Raw genomic sequence first — 22528 nt, forward strand, 5'->3', positions numbered from 1 at the left:
GAAAAACCTTAACTGCACTGTACATGCTATTAAACTGCATAGTTTGGACTCTCAAATTGAATTTTTGTTCAAGCACATTCTTTTTCATTAAATTTCCCTGATTGTCCAACATATCTCCAAGAACTTTTATTCCTTGTTTGTACCAGGAAGGGATAAACACCGAAGCGTTGTTAATCTTAATTTCAGTATTATACCAAAGAGGTATTGCGCCTGGGTCACTTGCCCATTCCCTTAACATTTGGACTTTCATAAAGTAAGCCCAAGCTATCAGAGTATCCTGCCAAAATTTGTTTTGGATACGTTCTGCTAACTTCCTGACATAATCATCACCAAAGTCGAGCAGGTTCAGGATTAACTTTTTTCCTAATATGGATTCTAATATATTAGTCCAAATCTGTTTCCTAGTAATTAGTCTTTTCAACCAAGAACATTTTAATGATGTAATAAAACATTTTATGTCAATCATTTTAAGGCCACCAGCGTTGTGATTTTGAGAGGCTACGTCCCTTTTAATTCTATCACATTTTGACCCCCATACAAAATTATAAAACTCAGTCTCAAGCGATTTAATAAATCCGTTGTTTGGGTTGGGTAGGGAGATAAATAGGCCTCAGGGTAGGGAGATAAATAGGCCTCAGAACATATGTAAAGCGCCACACAATCTAGTACCTTAGATATGTAAATAAATTAAAGTCATAATTGGGGTAAAAACTGCAAAATCGGCTTCTCAAAGTTCTTTTTTACCTGAGCACCCACGATCACCGTTTCAACGCCGATTTAATGAAACCATTTAGTACTCCAAAACCTTTCCAGCGATTTTTCTTAAAACTCTTAGTTCAGATTTTATCGTTGATGAAGCCTAATAATGCCTTTGTTTAATGAGAATCTGTAATTACGGGTTCATAAGTCCATAACAAAAACATTTAAACCAAAATGACGACACGGGATTGTAGCCTATACACTCCAGGTCAACTCTGCCAATTTTCGTGATAAAATCTTCCTCAGGGAAGTGTGCCCCATACCGATTGCTATCTCAACTCAAAATAGAACAACGATGTGTTAAATTGACGGTTAAACCCTTTTGTTGCCGATGCTTATACGTGGCAACAAAAGAATATAAACACCGATATTTTATATTTCCGAGAGTTTTTTCATTGTTTTAAATCAGCATAAAGATAGATGCATTATTGGATAATTAGACGCAGGAAAAAAAAAAAAAACTCATTTTCGGTATCTGGATGATTATAATTAAAGGTTTACAATATCCTTAAAACTACGAATATGCTTCATTTTACCAGATAATATTTCTTCATTTTGGCCGGAAAAGTGCTTTAAAATGTATTTTCCCGGGGAAACGACAATTTCCCCATACTTTCCAATGGTTTAATAATGAACCCATTTAACATTCAAAGTAAGTCGATTGCTTTTCTTTAAGTGAGTTTTTGTAATTATTTCTTTAAAAAAATCATCACTTAAAAAAAGGCCTTTATATGCACCCCGACATGTAGGCCCTACAGTCCTGAGTGTCAATGTTTGCTGGAAAATGACCTCTACCATGTTTCTGCCTTTTCCAATTTAAAATCCGTGTGCTTAAATCGTTTACTTTAACAAAAGTAAAAGAAAGAAAAGAAATTAGGCCTATTTACTTGAATGTTAGTGTTTACACTAACTAGCGTTAATTGAATAGGGTGATTGCTTTGGAAGTCTTCTTGCATACCAATTACATGTATAATATAAAGTTGCACTAAGTATGTGTACATAAAAATTGCAATAAATATTTCGATTGTATATGCAACATAATGTAACGTAACAATTTAAGGTAACATATCCTGGATTTTTACGCCAAATCTAATATCCCTTGGAAAAAAACTCCAAGATCTAGCCTCTACACAAACTATTGCTCGAGTAATTTACTGCGACACCTTCCCTCCGGCCCTATTCTCGACGAAAATAAACATCATTCATACCAGTAAACTTAAAAAGAAAGAAGAAGAAAAAGATGAAAAAGCCATAATATGGTTTTATTGTCTTGATGAAGCAAGTTGTATATTACACGTAGAATTAAAATGCTAATCATATTATTAAATTGTGATGGAATTGATTCTAGCCCAGCTACGGCAGCTAATTAATAATGTCTATTTTCCATCATGTGTGGATGCGCAGAAAGTTGACAGATTGCTGACTAAGCTCTAACACACAAATTCAGAGAAATGATTAATTTTTTCCAGTGACTAGTGACATTACAGAATTCTTCATTATTATGCTCTCGATATCATAACAAGTTATTGTGTCATCTCATTTTCATCATCATTTCAATATACAGTATATATATAATTAAGTGCATACACTGTAAAATGAAAAAAAAAATAAAAATAAAAATCTTCAATAATTTTTTCATGCCCAAATGTTCCTTAACGACAGAAAAGGCTCAACTGTTAATATATTTCCTAATCAAACCTCATTGTATCTATATAAATCCAGAAAAAATGAAAGAAGTGTAAAGCTGCATTCAGAAAAAAAGGCCCTTGCAGCGGTGGCGACGGACAAGGCAGTCCCAGCGCTGGTCGTACCTCCTTTATCAGAGAGCACAGGTAGAGCCCAGTGAGTGGTGTCTGTTCCGCAAGCTTTATAACACACACGTTCCCACACGCCACAGTCGGGGCTCGGGGCTAACTTCATCATCGAGGTACCCTTCAAAGGGTAAGCGTCATGTTTTGTTGTCACTCTGGTAATTCAGTGATCATGAATTCACTGTTGTTTCTTCTTTGAAGAGATTTGGCTGATGAGATCCGTGGTCGGTGTAACATCACGGTGGATGACCCCTTTTTCCTCATCTCAGCGTAACCTGGGTTCTAGGAAAATAACGCCCATAAGTAAATAGAAACAACTATAAATAAATGTTATGCATCACCTGCTCCAAAACATAATGATGATATCAGTTTTGGCTAGATCTGAAATGCAAATAATCTATCGATGTCGGAGTGAGCGAAGTTGAACAGAAGAGCTCAGAAACAAAGCGACTTATTTTGATAATTCTACATTTCTACCGAAAACTTATCTTTCATTTATTAAAGTAATTAGAAAGGATGTTAGAAAATATTTGTTTAAATGCATACCTCACAGGCTCGGCTGCTTGACAACCTGGCTGGTGCAGTGCGTGGCCTCGAGACTGTACGCTCCTTGTCTGCTTCGTACACTGTTACCTCTGGCTTCGCGGCACCTTCAAGAAAAAAATATGTATAAATGATATTGAACTTGACAATTTTGGGTGCATTCCGATGCTAAAATGCTAAAAAGAAAAATTCGGAACAGATAACTAATACCAAACAAACAACATCTTTAAAATCATAAAAGTTATTCAACCAATTTTAAAATTCATGTAATTACATTTTCTCACAATGATCGGTATTGAAACTTTCCAATTTAATCGTAAACTCTCTACCCCCCCCACCGCCCCACCTACCATCGCCCCACCCCTGCTTTGTTTTTTTAAATATTAACATATGACACTTACTTTTTGCAGCTTCCAAAGCATTGAAATATATTTTCCTTGCAGATTCTGGTGATAGTTTCAGCTGCAAAATTCTTCTCAATGCTGCTACCTTGATATCGATACTTTTGATTTCTTCATGGCACATTCGTAGTGTGTAATCTTGGATAGATAGCGTTTGGCTCACACGCTTATGAGTTTTAACCTTGTCCTCTGCTTCATTTTCAAGTTGATGCACATGGATAGCAATGGCACTTTGGCTTCTTCTCACTTTAGACCTTTCTAACGTCAGGCAATGGATGTGATTTTCCATAGTTTTGATTTCAGCGGTCACACTCTCCAAAGCTCGATCAATCTCACGTATCTCGGACGTCAAGAAAGAGGGCGTGGCACTTCTAGCTCGTTGAAGGTCTTTAAGCACGGTTTCTTTTGCTTCGAGTTCATCTTTGGTTTTAAAAAGATGCTGTTGAATGTTTATTTCCCAGTCAACTACATCTGCTTCGTGGATCCGCTCCGACTTCAACTTTTGATTAACAAGGTTTGCTGTGCGCTTTTTCTCGTGTATCTCGTGCGCGATGTGGTTTTGTTTCATCTGCAGGCTTCTGACTCTACTCTGAATTTCTCTTTTACGCTTCTCGAAGCCTTCTACCTCCTGTTGTAAACGACGCGGAAACAGTTCGTCTGTGCTGAGCCATCTTCGCGCCATTTTACATATCTTACAGAACATTTCGAAAATTTGTTGTATGTAGCTGAGAATTTTGTCGTATCTTCTGACATAGCGGATGACGTCAAAACCCCATTTTCGTATTTCGCGTTGGAGCCCAACCATTTTGTTGAACATCTCGTGAAGTTCGATACCCCAACTAATAATGTGATCCTCGTACTCTTGCACCGGTTGGATGTCCAGCTCCTTGGCCTCATCGAAGAAACTTATACAGTAATTTTCGAGATTGTCTACCACGGCGTGAAGCAGCTGATGACGAACGTCTGAGTAAAGTGCTAGAAACTTGTTGTGTCGCTCGATTAAGTGAAGAATCTGGGCATGTTCGGCTCTGTTGGTAACAGTTTTGTCGTTTTTATATTTATTTATAATGGTTTCCAAATGCTTCATGTCGACAACCACAGATTTTTCTTGTTTGTTTTTCCAAAAAACAAGATCTATCAATTCCACCCATTTTCCTTTCACTTCTTTGATTTTAATTTCCTCAGTAGGTGCCAAATATGTTTCATGAAACGCCTTCAGCTTCAACTCCAGAGGTGTCAGAGCCAGCATAATCTTACGTCTCACGCAGTTGAAATTAGTCGGAGGTGGCCCTGTTGGTATTCTACGTTTTTTTGTAGTTGGTGATGCAGGGGCTTGCGGGTGACGTCCATTTCCCAGCCGTGAAAATCTCCTGTCGCTTGTAAAAGTAGCCGAGGGCGCACGAGGTGGCCGGTTCGTCATTTGTTACTTTGACTGATACTAAAAATGAAATGAACTGATAAGAGGTTCTCTATAAGTCATAAATTATTATCAAATTCTAATAACCTTACCGCATTAAGTTAGATAAAATGAAACATAGTTAAGACTACAATCGATGACAAGGGCAGGTTGACAACTAAAAGCAACCCTATTTAAGCAGTCTTAATGTGTTACATAAATCTAATTCATAAGTTTTCTTAGTGGGTTTATCCCGTTTATCTAAGCAGTGATTTACGTTGCCTGCTCCAAGTAACCAGATACCTAAGCCAATAAAAACTTGGTAAAGCTAAGTAGTGTGAAAGAAATTATCGTTTTTTATCACGTAACTCGGTTATTTAAATTTGGAGTTAGATACATACATTGTACCTTAACGTAACCATGATGTGTAATGCTTACCCATCATTACCATCAGATTAAGTCTAGTGTCTCATTTTTCTCGTGATACAATTATCTGAATTTTTGACGATCACGGTTATGGATTTCGTTGTATACATTTCTTCTAATGTAGCAACTTACCTAACGTTAACTGGCTGTTAATTTTTGACAATACCAACACATAAGGCAAAGATGTAAATTAAGCGACTGGTAAATGCCTTTGGGAACAGCTTGGTGTCGGATTCCTGGCGAACGGGTGGGAGCGTTAAGTTCCCTATGATCTACGGTCGCCAAGTTTACAAATACTGTACGTCACCAGTGAGTCTGGCTTTCTTCTCCGTTCGGTTTGTTCTGTTCCGATGCTGTAACATACACCTCTAACTCGCTTTGAATTGATAAATTTTGCTAGTATTTTCTTTGTGGTGTTTCTATTATTTGGGGTCGTTTGGGCTAAGTTTTGCTTTCCCGTGCGGTCACTAAGGGTTATTTATTCCATATGTTTACTTGTTTGTTATCATATTCAATGATAAACAGCCTGCATAGAAATGCGGCGTGGCGTGCAAATGAGACTAAGCATGGCCAATTCTCCGCCCATTCATTTCTTATTTAATTTTCATAATTTCACTTTTGTGCTCGTGTTTTCTTTGCTAGGGCTCGAGGACTGTATCAAGTGTATAATTATCAAAGAAGAAGGTTTGTACGTGACATGGCAGACACTTTTGAAGAGTTTAGCATGTACCCCCTGCTGTAAAGTTTGATGGCTTTTCTGCTTACAAGTGATCTGACAATTTAAGTCTCTCCACTAAGCTTCAATTTGTCTCTCCAAATTTCAATATTTACCGACTCGGTGCTGTATTCAATTTTGAAATGCAATCACGACTTTTCCCTCGTTAAGTACTTCAAACTCGGAGAAGCACTTAGTATAACAAAACAGAATAAACACAACCGTTTAATGCCCAAATCTCTATTATTTAATGGGTCTCTAGGACTTCTGATTAAGACACTCATGGTCGAATTAACTTTTTTTTTCTTGGTATTGTTCAGCCATAGCAACATCTATCCCACGGCCTTCATCAATGATACCAAGTTTTGAGTCTAAGTAAAGAGTATTCGTTTGATAAAGAAAAATAATAATAAGTTGTAAAAATCGATCAATGCAACCGTTTTGCTTTAACTATATTTATTTTTTTCTTCTGATGGGTCGCCAGTACTCTCTACCAGGGCCACAGATTGACTTTTCAAAGGATATTCACAGATACCTGTACGTCTTTAGATAAAAAGACGGTCATTTTACTATCTCTGGTTTTTCCTACCCTCTAGCAGGGCGACAGATTGATTTTCCACAGATATTTACAGATATGTCTATAGATAAATGGACAGTCATTTTGGCTTTCAGCAAAAAATGTCCACAATAATAACTGCGGCCCTGGTAGAGGGTAGGTTTTTCCCATTTTTCCCTATATAATCTGCCACCCTGGTAGAGGGTAGGTCGACAGCGGTCAATTTAGTTCACATGTAGGTATCTGTCATAATCCTTACATATACCGATGAGTAAGGCAGAAGCATTATTTCTTAAAAGTTGAACTAAAAAAAGTTGATGAGCTGACAAGATTCCAAGAGAAAAGAACTATTCTAAACGTGGCATAAGTTAAAACAGGAAACTGATCTTTATTGAAATCTTGTAATTTTGAGCATCTTGTATTTTTACTGTAATTTTCATGGCCAATCTTTAATAGATGCGCACGGCTCAAAAATGTGTCCAGATTGTTGACAGGTGGAATGTCCCCGGGAACGGTGTTAGATCATAAATGAAATTTATCTGCCAAAAATAATCAATAAGTATTACTTGCCCTAAATTAATTCACTAGGTGGTAATGTAATTTAAAGCAAAAAAAAAAAAAAAAAAAAAAAAAAAGTTGAAAATCTTACGCTTTGTCTCTTTGAAGTATTAACAAGGCAGCAAAGCTGTCAAATGTACAGACAAAAAGCAGAAAGTAATAATGCACAAAATAGGATACTGTCAATTTTGATGCATTATGCCGAACTGCAAAGTCAACATCAAATTTTAATCATGCACAACAGCATAGGCTTCAGGCCTATGAGAGTTTAAGTTCACACTTAGAAAATGCCAGAATGAGAAAAATGAAAATTTCGCAAAAAAAAAAAAAAAAAAAAAAATTCATTAATTCAATAAACAAGGCAGAAAATGTCAAAAGAACACTTTTACATATCTAGTTAAAAAATGAGACTGTTAACATGCCTAAGAATAAAATCTGAAAAAAAACACTTATATACAAAATAAGACATTACTTCATCAAAACTTAACTGATCAAGCTTATTTTCAAACTTGATCCGTATTTCAGTAAGACTAAACAGTGAATTTCAAGACAACTGGTCAATCGATTTTCCCTGAAATGTGTTGTGTTGCATAAATGCAGAAAAAAGTGAATAAATTCAATAAAAGTGATAATCCAAAAAATGATAATGTCAATCCTAAGAATCAATCTTGCAAGTTAAAAAAATTATAAGTAACACAGTTTTCTTTTCATATTATTTATGGCAGCAGTGCACAAAGTAGGTTTTTTGTCAGTCTTGATGCAATATTATATAATGATTAACTGTATAAATATCACCATTTTTTAATTATTTACTATTAATGGACATGAACATTAAGAAAAAAATTTTAATACCACAATGCTTCATGCCAATATGTGAAAGATAAAAATTTCACAAAAATGTACAACTGGAAAAGGAGCCAATTAGACTGCTTTTCCAACTCAGGCTGCATTTTAGATCTATGTTTCTTTCCTTTAAATCGTCATTATAATGGCAGAGCCCAAAATAGGATTTTCTTCAATTTTGATGCAATATTACACAATGCCTAACAGCATACTGACCATCAATTTTTTAATAATAAAATGAAAGTATTATGGATATTCAGAAAATGTAACTAGCAAAAGTCTTCAAGCCCATAGAGTTCACAGTCACACCTTGAAAATCCTGAAATGTAAGCAAGAGATAACTAGCTGTACTGAAAAGAGATTATTTCCATTTTCAACACCTTTTTTACATAAAACAAAATATTCAATTTACTGTCATTTTTATATGATGAACTGAGAAAAGTGTCGTCAAAGGAAAAATATCAATAGAACAATTTTAAATGTCCGACTTGCATCATTCTGACATTCACTTAGTGAATAATTAAATCTGAGGAACTGCTGTGATAAGAGTTCATTTCCAATTTGACACTTTATTACACAATACATGCTAACAGGTTTACCGTTTTTTTTAAATAATAAACTAAACAATATTGGTAAGAAGCAGAAAATGTCAAAACAACACTTAACATATCTGATTAGTTCAATAATAAGACTGTTAACATGCCTAAGAATTTAATCTGAAAAAAAAACACTTATTTACAAACAAGGCAGCAAAGCTGTCAAATGTACAGACAAAAAGCAGAAAATAACAATGCACAAAATAGGCTACTGTCAATTTGATACAAAAGTACATTATGCTTCACTGCAAATTCAACATCAAATTTCAATTATGCTCAACAGGTAATACCGATGTAAGTAAAATGTGTAACAAGCATAAGGCTTCAGGCCCATGGGAGTTCAAGTTCACACTTTGAAAATGCCAGAATGAGAAAAATGAAAATTTCACACAAAATTGTATAAATTAAATAATAAATGATAACCCAATTGGGCTGGCTTTCTAATTTGAACTGCATGCCAATCCTAAAAATCATACTTGTAAGTTAAAAATAATAATAAGTGACAGTTTTCTTTTCATAATGTTTGTAGTAGCAGTGCAAATAGATTTTTGTCAATTTTGATGTAACATTACATAATAAATTACAGAATAATTATCACCAATTTTTGATTATTGACTTCAAATACGATGGACATGTAGAAAATTTGATTACCATAGTGAATATGCCAAAACAAATAATAAGTCCCACAGTGAATATGCCAAAACAAATAATAATGAATATTTCACTAAAATGTATAACTTTCAGAACAAGGCAGCAAAGCTGTCAAATGTACAGACAAAAAAAAAAAAAAATAAATAAAATAAAATTAAAAAAAAAAATAATAAAGATGCAAAATTGGTCATTTTGTCAATTTTGATGCAATAATAAATAATGCTTATAATAGCACTGTCAGTCAACACTGAATTTTAATCATGCACAACAGGTACCATGGTCAATAACAGGAGCGAACCCAGAGATATTTTCTGACAGTATTCCAAAGTATCTCTGTTGATCCATCCTCCATTTTGATGGTCTTCCAACATAAAAAAAATTAATTCCGGTCAATATAAACTTAAAAGCCTGACCGTCTTCCGGAAGACCCAGAAGATGGTCTCAATCCACTCCTTCAATAAGATTACAGTTTCAGGACCATGAGAGTTCAAATTCACATGATGAAAGTCCCAATATTTGAAAAATGATGACAGTGCATAAAATAATATTTCATAATGTTTAAAGACATAAAAACCAATACAACTGCTTATGTGGAAATACAGAAAATGTGCAGAGCCTCAGGCGGATGGGAGTTAAAAGTTACAAATGCCAGTGTCGAGAAAAAATTAAAAAGGAAAACATAACAAAACTAGAAAAGCACTCCAAGAGTGCAGACCTCTGCCAAGGCAGCAATTTTTGATGCAACATTATATAATGTAAAACTGTAATAAATACTACCAATTTTTAAATATCTATTATTAAAAACATGGACATTAAGAATTACCACTGGGCTTCATGCCCAAGGGAGCTCTAAGGCCCACACTGAAAATTCCAGTATGTGAAAGATAAAAATTTTCACAAAAAAACTGTATAACTTCCAGAAAATTAACTAATGAGACAGATTTTCCAACCGAAGCTGTATTTCAGTTCTTTGTTTCTTTCCTGTAAATGTGAGAGGAGCAAGTGACATGGTTTTCCTTTCACGGACACTACGGAGGAAGTGCCCAAAATAAGGTTTTGTTCAATTTTGATGCAATATTACACAATGCTTAACAGCATAATAACCATCAGTTTTTTAATGATAAAATTAAACTATCATGGATATTCAGAAATGTGACTCTTTGCAACCCCACAAATGAAAATATTTGCACTATTTGTTTTGATATTTATTTTTAAGAGATAACATTACGTAATTTTAACTAATTCACATTATTTAATGCTATATAATATCTAACACCATTCTTTAATAGAGGGACCTTTCAATAAAAGTATCTGCTACCGGCCAAATTTCGAGCACTATATAATGAGACTGTTAACATGCCTAAGAATTAAATCTGAAGAAAAACCACTTATATACACTTAACTGATCAAGCTTATTTTCAAACTTGATCTGTATACTAGTCAGACTGATCACTCCTGTAAGTTTCAAGACAAAAGGCTGACTGGTTTTCCTTATAATACGTTATCAGTGTTGCATATATGCTGAATGATGGAAAAAAACAGCATAACTTTTGTAAAAATAGTCCGATCAAGCCAATTTTCGAACTTGACCTGCGTATTATGAATATTCATCAGTTCTGTAAGTTTCAATCCAAAAGGAAAAACATTTTAACATTTATTATGTTATCGGTGTTATAAAAATGCTGAAAAAAAAACAAAAAACAAAAAAAAAAAAAACAGGATAACTTCCATCTGTGTCTGTACATATATAAAAAATATGTTGTCATAGGAGAAATATCAATAGAACAAATTTAAATGTCCAACTTGCTCCATTCTGAGATTCTTAACTTAGTGAATGATTGAATCTGACAAACTGCAATGAAATGAGTTCCTTTCCATTTTTGATACTTGCTGCATATATGCTGAAAAAAGTGAAAAAACAGCATAACTTCCCTAAAAATAGCCCGATCGCTGATTTTCATCTTGACCTGCGTATTATGAATAATCGTCAGTTCTGTAAGTTTCAAGCCAAAAGGTAAAATGGTTTTCCACTTATCATGTTATCGGTGTTATAAAAATGCTGAAAAAATTTAAAAAAAAAAAAAAAAAAAAAAAAAAAAAAAAAAAAAAAAAAAGGATAACTTCCATCTGTGTCTGTACATAAAAAATATGTCAAAGGAGAAATATCAATAGAACAAATTTAAATGTCCAACTTGCTCCATTCTGAAATTTTTAACTTAGTGAATGATTGAATCTGATGAACTGCAATGATATGAGTTCCTTTCCATTTTTGATACTTGCTGCATATATGCTGAAAAAAATGAAAAAACAGCATAACTTCCCTAAAAATAGCCCGATCATGCTGATTTTCGACTTGACCTGCATATTATGAATATTTGTCAGTTCTGTAAGTTTCAAGCCAAAAGGTAAAATGGTTTTCCACTTATCGTGTTATAGGTATAAGTGCACGGCGACGATGGCGACGGCAGACGCAGGTGACAGCTATATGCACAGACACATCTGTGTCTGTACATTAAAAGAAGCCAATTAGACTGCTTTTCCAACTCAGGCTGCATTTTAGTCCTGTGTTTCTTTTTTGAAAGTTTGACAGTCATAGTAACATGGTTTTCCCATAATGGTCATCATGGCAGCAGCACCAAAAATTGTGTTTTCTTCTATTTTGATGCAACATTACATAATGCTTAACAGCATAATGACCATCAATTTTTAATAATAAAATATACGTATCATGGATATTTAGAAAATGTGACTAGCATGGGTCTTCAAGCCAGCGGAGGTTCTAACACCCCATTTCCATAGATTAGATCGACCTACTTTAGATCGACCTAACTCCCTGGGGGTTCACGCTAAATAGCTGTCAGCCGGGCGGACACGAAAGTTAATTACCCCTTTCAGCTTGTAGTAGGCGGGACGGACATTTAAGTCAGATTATCTGAAAGTAATCTAGTGAGACTCCCCGCGGGGATAGATCGATCTAAAATCTATGGGAATAGAGCTTAAGTCACACCTTGAAAATGCCAATATGTGAAAAATTAAATTTTCACAAAAAACTATTTAATTGCCAGAAAAATTTACCAAACAGACTGCATTGCCTACTGAAGCTGTATTTTAGTCCCATGTTTCTTTCCTGTAAGTTTGAGAACAGTAAGTGACATGGTTTTCCTTAAATGGTCATCATGGGAGCAGTGTCCAAAATAGGGGTTTCTTCAAATATTGATGCAATAATACATAATGTTTAACAACATAATGACCATCAATTTTTAATAATAAAATATTAGTATCATGGATATTCAAAAAATGTGACAAGCAAAGGTCTTCAGGACCATGGAACTTCAAAGTCACACCTTGAAAATGCCAAATGTAAACAAGACAGCACTGTTTTGAAATGGGTTTATTTCCATTTTTAACACTTTTTTAACATAAAACAAAATTAACAGTTTACTGCCATTTTTATATGATCAACTAAGAAAATTGATGAGATGGAAAAAAATCAATACAACAGTGTTAAATGTCCAATTTCCTCCATTCTGAGATTCTGAACATAGTGAATGAATGAATCTGACAAATTGTAATGATATGAGTTTATTTCCATTTTGACACTTTATTACACAATATACGATAACAAGTTTACCATCATTTTTACATAATCAACTAACACTGTTGTAAAGATGCAGGAAATGTCAAACAAACACTTTTACATATCTTATTAGTTGAATAATGAGACTGTTAACATGCCTAAGAACTGAATCTGATAAAATGTGAAAAAACAGCATAACTTCTAAAATAATGGCCCGATTATGCTGATATTCGAACTCAACCTGTTTTTATGTACAGACACAGATGTGTCTGTACATATAGCCGTCATCTGCGTCTGTCGTCGCCGTCGCTGTCGCCGGGGCCGTCGCCGTCGGTGTGCACTTTAACCGTAAACACGATAAGTGAAAAACCGTTTTACTTTTTGGCTTGAAAGTTACAGAACTGATGAATATTCATAATACGCCGGTCAAGTTCGAAAATCAGCATGATCGGGCTATTTGTAGGGAAGTTATGCTTTTTTTTTCACTTTTTTCAGCATATATGCAACATCACAAACACGATAAGTGGAAAACAGTTTTACCTTTTGGTTTGAAACTTACAGAACTGATGAATATTTATAATACGCAGGTCAAGTTCGAAAATCAGCATGATCGGGTCATTTTTAGGGAAGTTGTGCTTTTTTTTCACTTTTTTCAGCATATATGCAACACCGTAAACACGATAAGTGGAAAACCGTTTTACCTTTTGGCTTGAAAATTACAGAACTGATGGATATTCATAATACGCCGGTCAAGTTCGAAAATCAGCATAATCGGGCCATTATTTTAGAAGTTATGCTTTTTTTTCACATTTCCTCAGATTCAATTCTTAGGCATGTTAATAGTCTCATTATTGAACTAATAAGATACGTGTTTGTATGACATTCCCTGCATCTTTACAACATTGTTAGTTGATTATGTAAAAATGATGGTAAATTTGTTATCGTGTATTGTGTAATGAAGTGTCAAAAATGGAAATAAACACATATCATTGCAGTTTGTCAGATTCAATCATCCACTATGTTCAGAATCTCAGAATGGAGGAAATTGGACATTTAACACTGTTCTATTGATATTTTTCCCATCTCATCAATTTTCTTAGTTGGTCATATAAAAATGGCAGTAAACTGTTAATTTTGTTTTATGTTAAAAAAGTGTTAAAAATGGAAATAAACCCATTTCAGAAAAGTGCTGTCTTGTTTACATTTTGGCATTTTCAAGATATGACTTTGAGTTCCATGGTCCTGAAGACCTTTGCTAGTCACATTTTCTGAATATCCATGATACTACTATTTTATTATTAATAATTGATGGTCATTATGCTGTTAAACATTATGTAATATTGCATCAAAATTTGAAGAAACCCCTATTTTGGGCACTGCTCCCATGATGACCATTTAAGGAAAATCATGTCACTCACTGTTCTCAAACTTACAGGAAAGAAACATGGGACTAAAATATAGCTTCAGTAGGCAATGCAGTCTGTTTGGTAAATTTTTCTGGCAATTAAACAGTTTTTTGTGAAAATTTAATTTTTCACTTATTGGCATTTTCAAGGTGTGATTTAGAACCTGCACGGGCTTGAAGACCTTTGCTAGTCACATTTTCTGAATATCCATGATACTAATATTTTATTATTAAAAATTGATGGTCATTATGCTGTTAAACATTATGTAATGTTGCATCAAAATAGAAGAAAACACAATTTTTGGTGTTGCTGCCATGATGACCATTATGGGAAAACCATGTTACTTATGACTGTCAAACTTTCAAAAAAGAAACACAGGACTAAAATGCAGCCTGAGTTGGAAAAACAGTCTAGTTGGCATCTTTTTCTGGAAGTTATACATTTTAGTGAAATATTCATTATCTTTTTGGCATATTCATTGTGGGACTCAGAGCTCCCATGGACATGAAGCCGAATGGTAATCAAATTTTCTACATGTCCATGCTATTTATAGTCAATAATCAAAAATTGGTGATAATTATTCTATAATTTATTATGTAATGTTACATCAAAATTGACAAAAATCTTTTTGCACTGCTACTGCAAACATTATGAAAAAAAAACTGTGTTACTTATTATTATTTTTAACATACAAGTATGATTTTTAGGATGCAGTTCAAATTAGAAAGCCAGGTCAATTGGTCAATTCTTTTATTATTAAATTTATGCAATTTTGTGTGAAATTTTCATTTTTCTCATTCTGGCACTTTCAAAGTATAATCTTGAACTCTGATGGGCATGAAGCCTTATGCTTTTACTTTCGTCGGTGTTACCTGTTGTGCATAATTAAAATTTGATATTGACTGTGCAGTTAAACGTAATGTATTATTGCATCAGAATTGGTAGTCTCCTATTTTGTACATTATTGTTTTGTGCTTTTCTTAAGATGTGACTTATGGGCCTGAAAGACCTTTGAGAGGGTCAGTCTGTAAATTTCCCTTGGGTATCACTTAGCTAATTTCAGAGTTATAAAGTCATTTGCCTAATTAATAGTTCTTTAAATGAGATTACATAAAGCACACTTGTTGATATTTCCCTGTAAACTCCCAAAGGTTAAGCTCTCTGCTAGATTAATAATAAGGAAGCAGTGATAATTATGCAGGTAAATTTTGTTTAATATTGCAAATAAGTTATATATATATATATATATATATATATATATATATATATATATATAAACTCGAAGATTAAAGGTTTGAATAGCAGCTTCATTGGAATTATATTTACCTCTGCCAAGGAGGTTATGTTTTCACCCCTGTCTGTCATCAACATAACTCAAAAAGTTACGGATCGATTTTGATGAAATTTTCAGGAACTGTCGGAAGTGGGCAAGGAGGACAATGATTAGTTATTGGTGTTGGTGGTCCAGATCAATAATCAATCAATAAGCAATAATAATCAACAATTGCTGTCTAGGCAGAGGTCTGTGCTCTCAGAGTGCTTTTCTTGTTTTGTTACGTTTTCCTTTTTAATTTTCAAACACTGGCATTTGTGACTTTTAACTCTCATCCGCCTGAGGCTCTGCACATTTTCTGTATTTCCACATAAGCAGTTGTATTGTTTTTTATGTCTTTAAACATTATGTAATATTATCTTATGCACTGTCATCATTTTTAAAAAATTGAGACTTTCATCATGTGAATTTGAACTCTCCATGGTCCTGAAACTGTAATCTTATTGAAGGGGTGGATTGAGACCATCTTCTGGGTCTTCCGGAAGACGGTCAGATTATTAAGTTTATATTGACTAGTATCTATTTTTTTCTGTTGGAAGACCATAAAAATGGGGGATGGATCAACAGAGATACTTTGGAATACTGTCAGAAAATATCTCTGGGTTCGCTCCTGTTATTGACCATGGTACCTGTTGTGCATGATTAGAATTCAGTGTTGACTGACAGTGCTATTATAAGCATTATTTATTATTGCATCAAAATTGACAAAATGACCTATTTTGCATCTTTATTTTCTGTTTTTTGTCTGTACATTTGACAGCTTTGCTGCCTTGTTTAGTAAGATTGATTACTCCTGTGAGTTTCATGACAATTGGCCTGTTTTTCTTAAATTGTGTTTACAGTGTTGCATATATGCTGAAAAGTGAAAACAAGGCAGCAAAGCTGTCAAATGTACAGACAAAAAGCAGGAAATAACTATGCACAAAATAGGCTACTGTCAATTCTGATGCAAAAGTACATTATGTTAAACTGTAAATTCAACATCAATTTTTAATTATGCTCAACAGGAAATACCAATGAAAGTAAAATGTGTAACAAGCATAAGGCTTCAGGCCCATGAGAGTTCAAGTTCACACTTTGAAAATGTATAACTTCCAGAAAAAGAAGCCAATTAGACTGCTTTTCCAACTCAGGCTGCATGCCGATTTTCGAACTTGACCTCCGTTTTAGTAAGATCGATTACTCCTGAGAGTTTCACGACAACAGGCCTATCGGTTTTCCTTGAAATGTGTTTACAGTGTTGCATATATGTTGAAAAGTGAAAGAAAAAAGCATAACTTCTACAATAATGGCCCGATCATCCTGATTTTCGAACTTGACCTGGGTTTTATGAATATTCATCAGCTCTTTAAATATAAAGCCCAAAAGTAAAACTGCCTTCCACTTATCGTGTTTACAATGAAAGTGCAAGGTGCCGGCAACGGCTATGATGGCGACGACAGACGCAGGTGATGGCAATATGTACAGACACATCTGTACATATTTACTGTACTGTTTGAGAACAGTAAGTGACATGGTTTTTCTTAAATGGTCATCATGGGAGCAGTGCCCAAAATAGGTTTTTTTCAAATTTTGACGCAATATTACATAATGTTTAACAGCATAATGACCATCAATTTTTAAGAATAAAATATTAGTATCATGGATATTCAGAAAATGTGACTAGCAAAGGTCTTCAGGCCCATGGAACTTCAAAGCAACAACTTGAAAATGCCAAAATGTAAACAAGACAGCACTGTTCTGAAATGGGTTTATTTCCATTTTTAACAATTTTTAACATAAAACAAAATGAACAGTTTACTGCCATTTTTATATGATCAACTAAGAAAATTGATGAGATTGGAAAAATATCAATATAACAGTGTTAAATGTCCAATTTCCTCCATTCTGAGATTCTGAACATAGTGGATGATTGAATCTGACAAACTGCAATGATATGAGTTTATTTCCATTTTTGACACTTTATTACACAATACACGATAAAAAGTTTACCATCATTTTTACATAATCAACTAACAATGTTGTAAAGATGCAGGAAATGTCAAACAATCACTTTTACGTATCTAATTAGTTTAATAATGAGACTGTTAACATGCCTAAGAATTGAATCTGAGGAAATGTAAAAAAACAGCACACCTTCTAAAATAATGGCACGATTATGCTGATTTACGTACTCAACCTGCATTTTAGTAAAATTGACCACTCCTGTGACTTTCAAGACAATTGGCCTATCTGTTTTTCTTATATTGTGTTTACAGTGTTGCATATATGCTGAAAAAAGAAAAAAAAGCATAACTACTAAAATAGTGGCCCAATCATGCCAATTTTCGAACTTGACCTGCGTTTTAGTAAGATCAATTTTTCCTGTGAGTTTCATGACAACAGGCCTATCGGTTTTTGTTGAAATGTGTTTACAGTGTTGCATATATGCTGAAAAGTGAAAAAACAGCATAACTTCTACAATAATGGCCCGATCATGCTGATTTTCGAACTTGACCTGCATTTTATGAATATTCATCAGCTCTGTAAATATAAAGCCAAAAAGTAAAACTGCCTTCCACTTATCGTGTTTACAAGGAAAGTGCACGGCAATGACGGCAACGGCGACGACAGTCGCAGGTGATGGCAATATGTACAGACACATCTATATATATTTACTGTACTGTTTGAGAACAGTAAGTGACATGGTTTTTCTTAAATGGTCATCATGGGAGCAGTGCCCAAAATAGGTTTTTTTCAAATTTTGATGCAATATTACATAACGTTTAACAGCATGATGACCATCAATTTTTAAGAATAAAATATTAGTATCATGGATATTCAGAAAATGTGACTAGCAAAGGTCTTCAGGCCCATGGAACTTCAAAGTCACAACTTGAAAATGCCAAAATGTAAACAAGACAGCACTGTTCTGAAATGTTTTTTTTTTTTTTCATTTTTAACAATTTTTAACATAAAACAAAATTAACAGTTTACTGCCATTTTTATATTATCAACTAAGAAAATTGATGAGATGGGAAAATATCAACAGAGCAGTGTTAAATGTCCAATTTCTTCCATTCTGAGATTCTGAACATAATGAATGATTGAATCTGACAAACTGCAATGATATGAGTTTATTTCCATTTTTGAAACTTTATTACACAATACACGATAACAAGTTTACCATCATTTTTACAAAATCAACTAACAATGTTGTAAAGATGCAGGAAATGTCAAACAAACACTTTTACGTATCTTATTAGTTTAATAATGAGACTGTTAACATGCCTAAGAATTGAATCTGAGGAAATGTGAAAAATATGCTGAAAAGTGAAAAAACAGCATAACTTCTACAATAATGGCCTGATCATGCTGATTTTCGAACTTGACCTGGGTTTTATGAATATTCATCAGCTCTGTAAATATAAAGCCAAAAAGTAAAACTGCCCTCCACTTATCGTGTTTACAAGGAAAGTGCACGGCGCCGGCATCGCCATCGGCATCGCCATCGGCGACGACAGACGCAGGTGATGGCAATATGTACAGACACATCTGTGTCTGTACATAAAAACAGCATAACTACTAAAATAGTGGACCGATCATGCTGATTTTAGAACTCGACCTGCGTTTAAAGGGATAATAACTCTTCGTTTTGGCCAAAAAATGAATTTTCCTGGAGTAAACAACAATTTTCCCATACTTATCATTGGTTAATGAATCCATTTTTACATTCAAAGTTAGTCCTTGGTTTTTTTCTAAAAAGTTTGGTTTTTTGTTAAAATCTCTTAAGAGATTTTAACAGAGTATAGCCATCAATGGACGTCATGTAGTCTAAAGACAAGCTCAGATATCAGAATAATAGTTATAACTGCCGTTTTTGTGTTAAAACAGAATATATTATATTTCTATGAGTTATTCATAATGTTTTTGTTGTGAAATATATATCTCATACGAAGAGTTATTATCCCTTTAAGTAAGATTGATTACTCCTGTGAGTTTCATGACAACAGGCCTATCGGTTTTCCTTGAAATGTGTTTACAGTGTTGCATATATGCTGAAAAGTGAAAAAACAGCATAACTTCTACAATAATGGCCAGATCATGCTGATTTTCGAACTTGACCTGCGTTTTATGAATATTCATCAGCTCTGTAAATATAAAGCCAAAAAGTAAAACTGCCTTCCACTTATCGTGTTTACAAGGAAAGTGCACGGCAATGACGGCAACGGCGACGACAGTCGCAGGTGATGGCAATATGTACAGACACATCTATATATATTTACTGTACTGTTTGAGAACAGTAAGTGACATGGTTTTTCTTAAATGGTCATCATGGGAGCAGTGCCCAAAATAGGTTTTTTTCAAATTTTGATGCAATATTACATAACGTTTAACAGCATGATGACCATCAATTTTTAAGAATAAAATATTAGTATCATGGATATTCAGAAAATGTGACTAGCAAAGGTCTTCAGGCCCATGGAACTTCAAAGTCACAACTTGAAAATGCCAAAATGTAAACAAGACAGCACTGTTCTGAAATGTTTTTTTTTTTTTTCATTTTTAACAATTTTTAACATAAAACAAAATTAACAGTTTACTGCCATTTTTATATTATCAACTAAGAAAATTGATGAGATGGGAAAATATCAACAGAGCAGTGTTAAATGTCCAATTTCTTCCATTCTGAGATTCTGAACATAATGAATGATTGAATCTGACAAACTGCAATGATATGAGTTTATTTCCATTTTTGAAACTTTATTACACAATACACGATAACAAGTTTACCATCATTTTTACAAAATCAACTAACAATGTTGTAAAGATGCAGGAAATGTCAAACAAACACTTTTACGTATCTTATTAGTTTAATAATGAGACTGTTAACATGCCTAAGAATTGAATCTGAGGAAATGTGAAAAATATGCTGAAAAGTGAAAAAACAGCATAACTTCTACAATAATGGCCTGATCATGCTGATTTTCGAACTTGACCTGGGTTTTATGAATATTCATCAGCTCTGTAAATATAAAGCCAAAAAGTAAAACTGCCCTCCACTTATCGTGTTTACAAGGAAAGTGCACGGCGCCGGCATCGCCATCGGCATCGCCATCGGCGACGGCGACGACAGACGCAGGTGATGGCAATATGTACAGACACATCTGTGTCTGTACATAAAAACAGCAGAACTACTAAAATAGTGGACCGATCATGCTGATTTTAGAACTCGACCTGCGTTTAAGTAAGATTGATTACTCCTGTGAGTTTCATGACAACAGGCCTATCGGTTTTCCTTGAAATGTGTTTACAGTGTTGCATATATGCTGAAAAGTGAAAAAACAGCATAACTTCTACAATAATGGCCAGATCATGCTGATTTTCGAACTTGACCTGCGTTTTATGAATATTCATCAGCTCTGTAAATATAAAGCCAAAAAGTAAAACTGTCTTCCACTTATCGTGTTTACGCTGAAAGTGCACGGCGCTGGCGCCGGCAACGACAGAGGCAGGTGATGGCAATATGTACAGACACATCTGTGTCTGTACATAATAATTCAGATAAGGTCACAAAAGGTCCAGTTTCATAATTTTTTCAGGATAGTTTAGAAATGGATAAAGGAAATGATCAGATATTGGTGTCAGTGATAATCCGATAAACAAACTATTATAGATTTTGATAAAATTTTCTGCATAGGTAACACATGAATCAAGGAAGCAAGGAATAGATTTTGGTGACGATTCATTAGGATTCCCCATAGGGGTATACTATTGTTTTTGCTGTTCTTATTATTCTTATTCTTATTAGGATTCCCCATAGGGGTATACTATTGTTTTTGCTGTTCTTATTATTATAAGGATTCGCCATAGGGGAATACTATTGTTTTTCCTGTTATTAGGATTCCCCATAGGGGAATACTGTACTATTGTTTTTGCTGTTATTATTATTATTAGGATTCCCCTTAGGGGAATACTTTTGTTTTTGCTGTTATTAGGATTCCCCATAGGAGAATACTATTGTTTTTCCTGTTATTATTCTTATTTTTCGTCAAAAAATTTCTTTCTAAAATTCTGAAAAAATTCATACTGATAGCCTATGAACAGTTATTTGGGTCCCACAATTTCATTGACCTTGACCTAATTTACAAGGTCACAGAGCCTTTTAAAGTGAAATTTTTGAAAATTCAGCAGAGGGTAAACCAGATGTCACAGAGCCACAAAGATGATGTAAAAAGTTGCCCTAGGGATCTATCCAGTGCAGTCGCTAATAATATTGACAATTGACTGATTAGATCTTTTTAATATAGATTTTTAAATATTAATAATTCCACATAAATAGTGACTTTGTCGATTTCTCCATGAAATATTGATGTTTTGTGATAACATACTATAGTAAACTAACCCAAACATATACCCAACACCCCAAATCAAATGTCAAAGTTGACCTTGACCTTCACTTTCAAGGTCATTTGGACATTTTTCTTTCCACACACTTTTTTTTTTTTGGAAAAAAATGAAATAAATATCATAGGTAGCCTATGGTCAGAATATGCTAAACACCCAGTAACAGTGACCTTGACCCACTTTTCAACGTCACAGTGGCATTTACAGACGAAATTTGTAAAATTTGAAATTGCAATTATGCCTAAAGTAAGAGCTAAGTGGCCAAGGACTCTTTGGCCAATGATACTAGGGTAAATTCCAAATATTTACCTACTTTCATGCAAGTAGGTCAAGGTCAAGGTTGCTAATGGCCAAACTGCCTTAAAACAGGTTTCTTTCCCATATCTCAAAAACTGGGCGGCCCAGAGCCTAGTTTTTAGGTGCACATGATGCCTTATAGTCTTATCTAAAGTTAGCTGAACATTCGTAGTGATTGCATGATACATTTTTTAAATATAGATTTTTAAATATTTATAATGTTGCAGAAATCGTGACTTGAAATACTGATTTTTGTGATAACATGCTATAGTA

The 22528-nt window shown here is 34.1% G+C and overlaps 1 protein-coding gene across 1 annotated transcript; it reads right to left on the minus strand.

Moving 5' to 3' along the window:
• Positions 1–2000: 2000 nt before the first annotated feature.
• LOC106151190 (uncharacterized) lies at positions 2001–7207 on the minus strand. Its single transcript, XM_013524296.2, has 4 exons — positions 5469–7207; positions 3515–4952; positions 3117–3220; positions 2001–2852 (listed from the first exon to the last, which is right to left on the minus strand). The coding sequence occupies exons 2-4, from the start codon at positions 4932–4934 to the stop codon at positions 2721–2723; spliced, it is 1656 nt and encodes a 551-aa protein (XP_013379750.1). The 5' UTR covers positions 4935–4952; positions 5469–7207; the 3' UTR covers positions 2001–2720.
• Positions 7208–22528: the final 15321 nt, after the last annotated feature.

Source organism: Lingula anatina, chromosome 1, assembly GCF_051362555.1.
Source record: "Lingula anatina isolate TDL-2025a chromosome 1, LinAna3.0, whole genome shotgun sequence".
Classification (NCBI taxonomy): Eukaryota; Metazoa; Brachiopoda; class Lingulata; order Lingulida; family Lingulidae; genus Lingula; species Lingula anatina.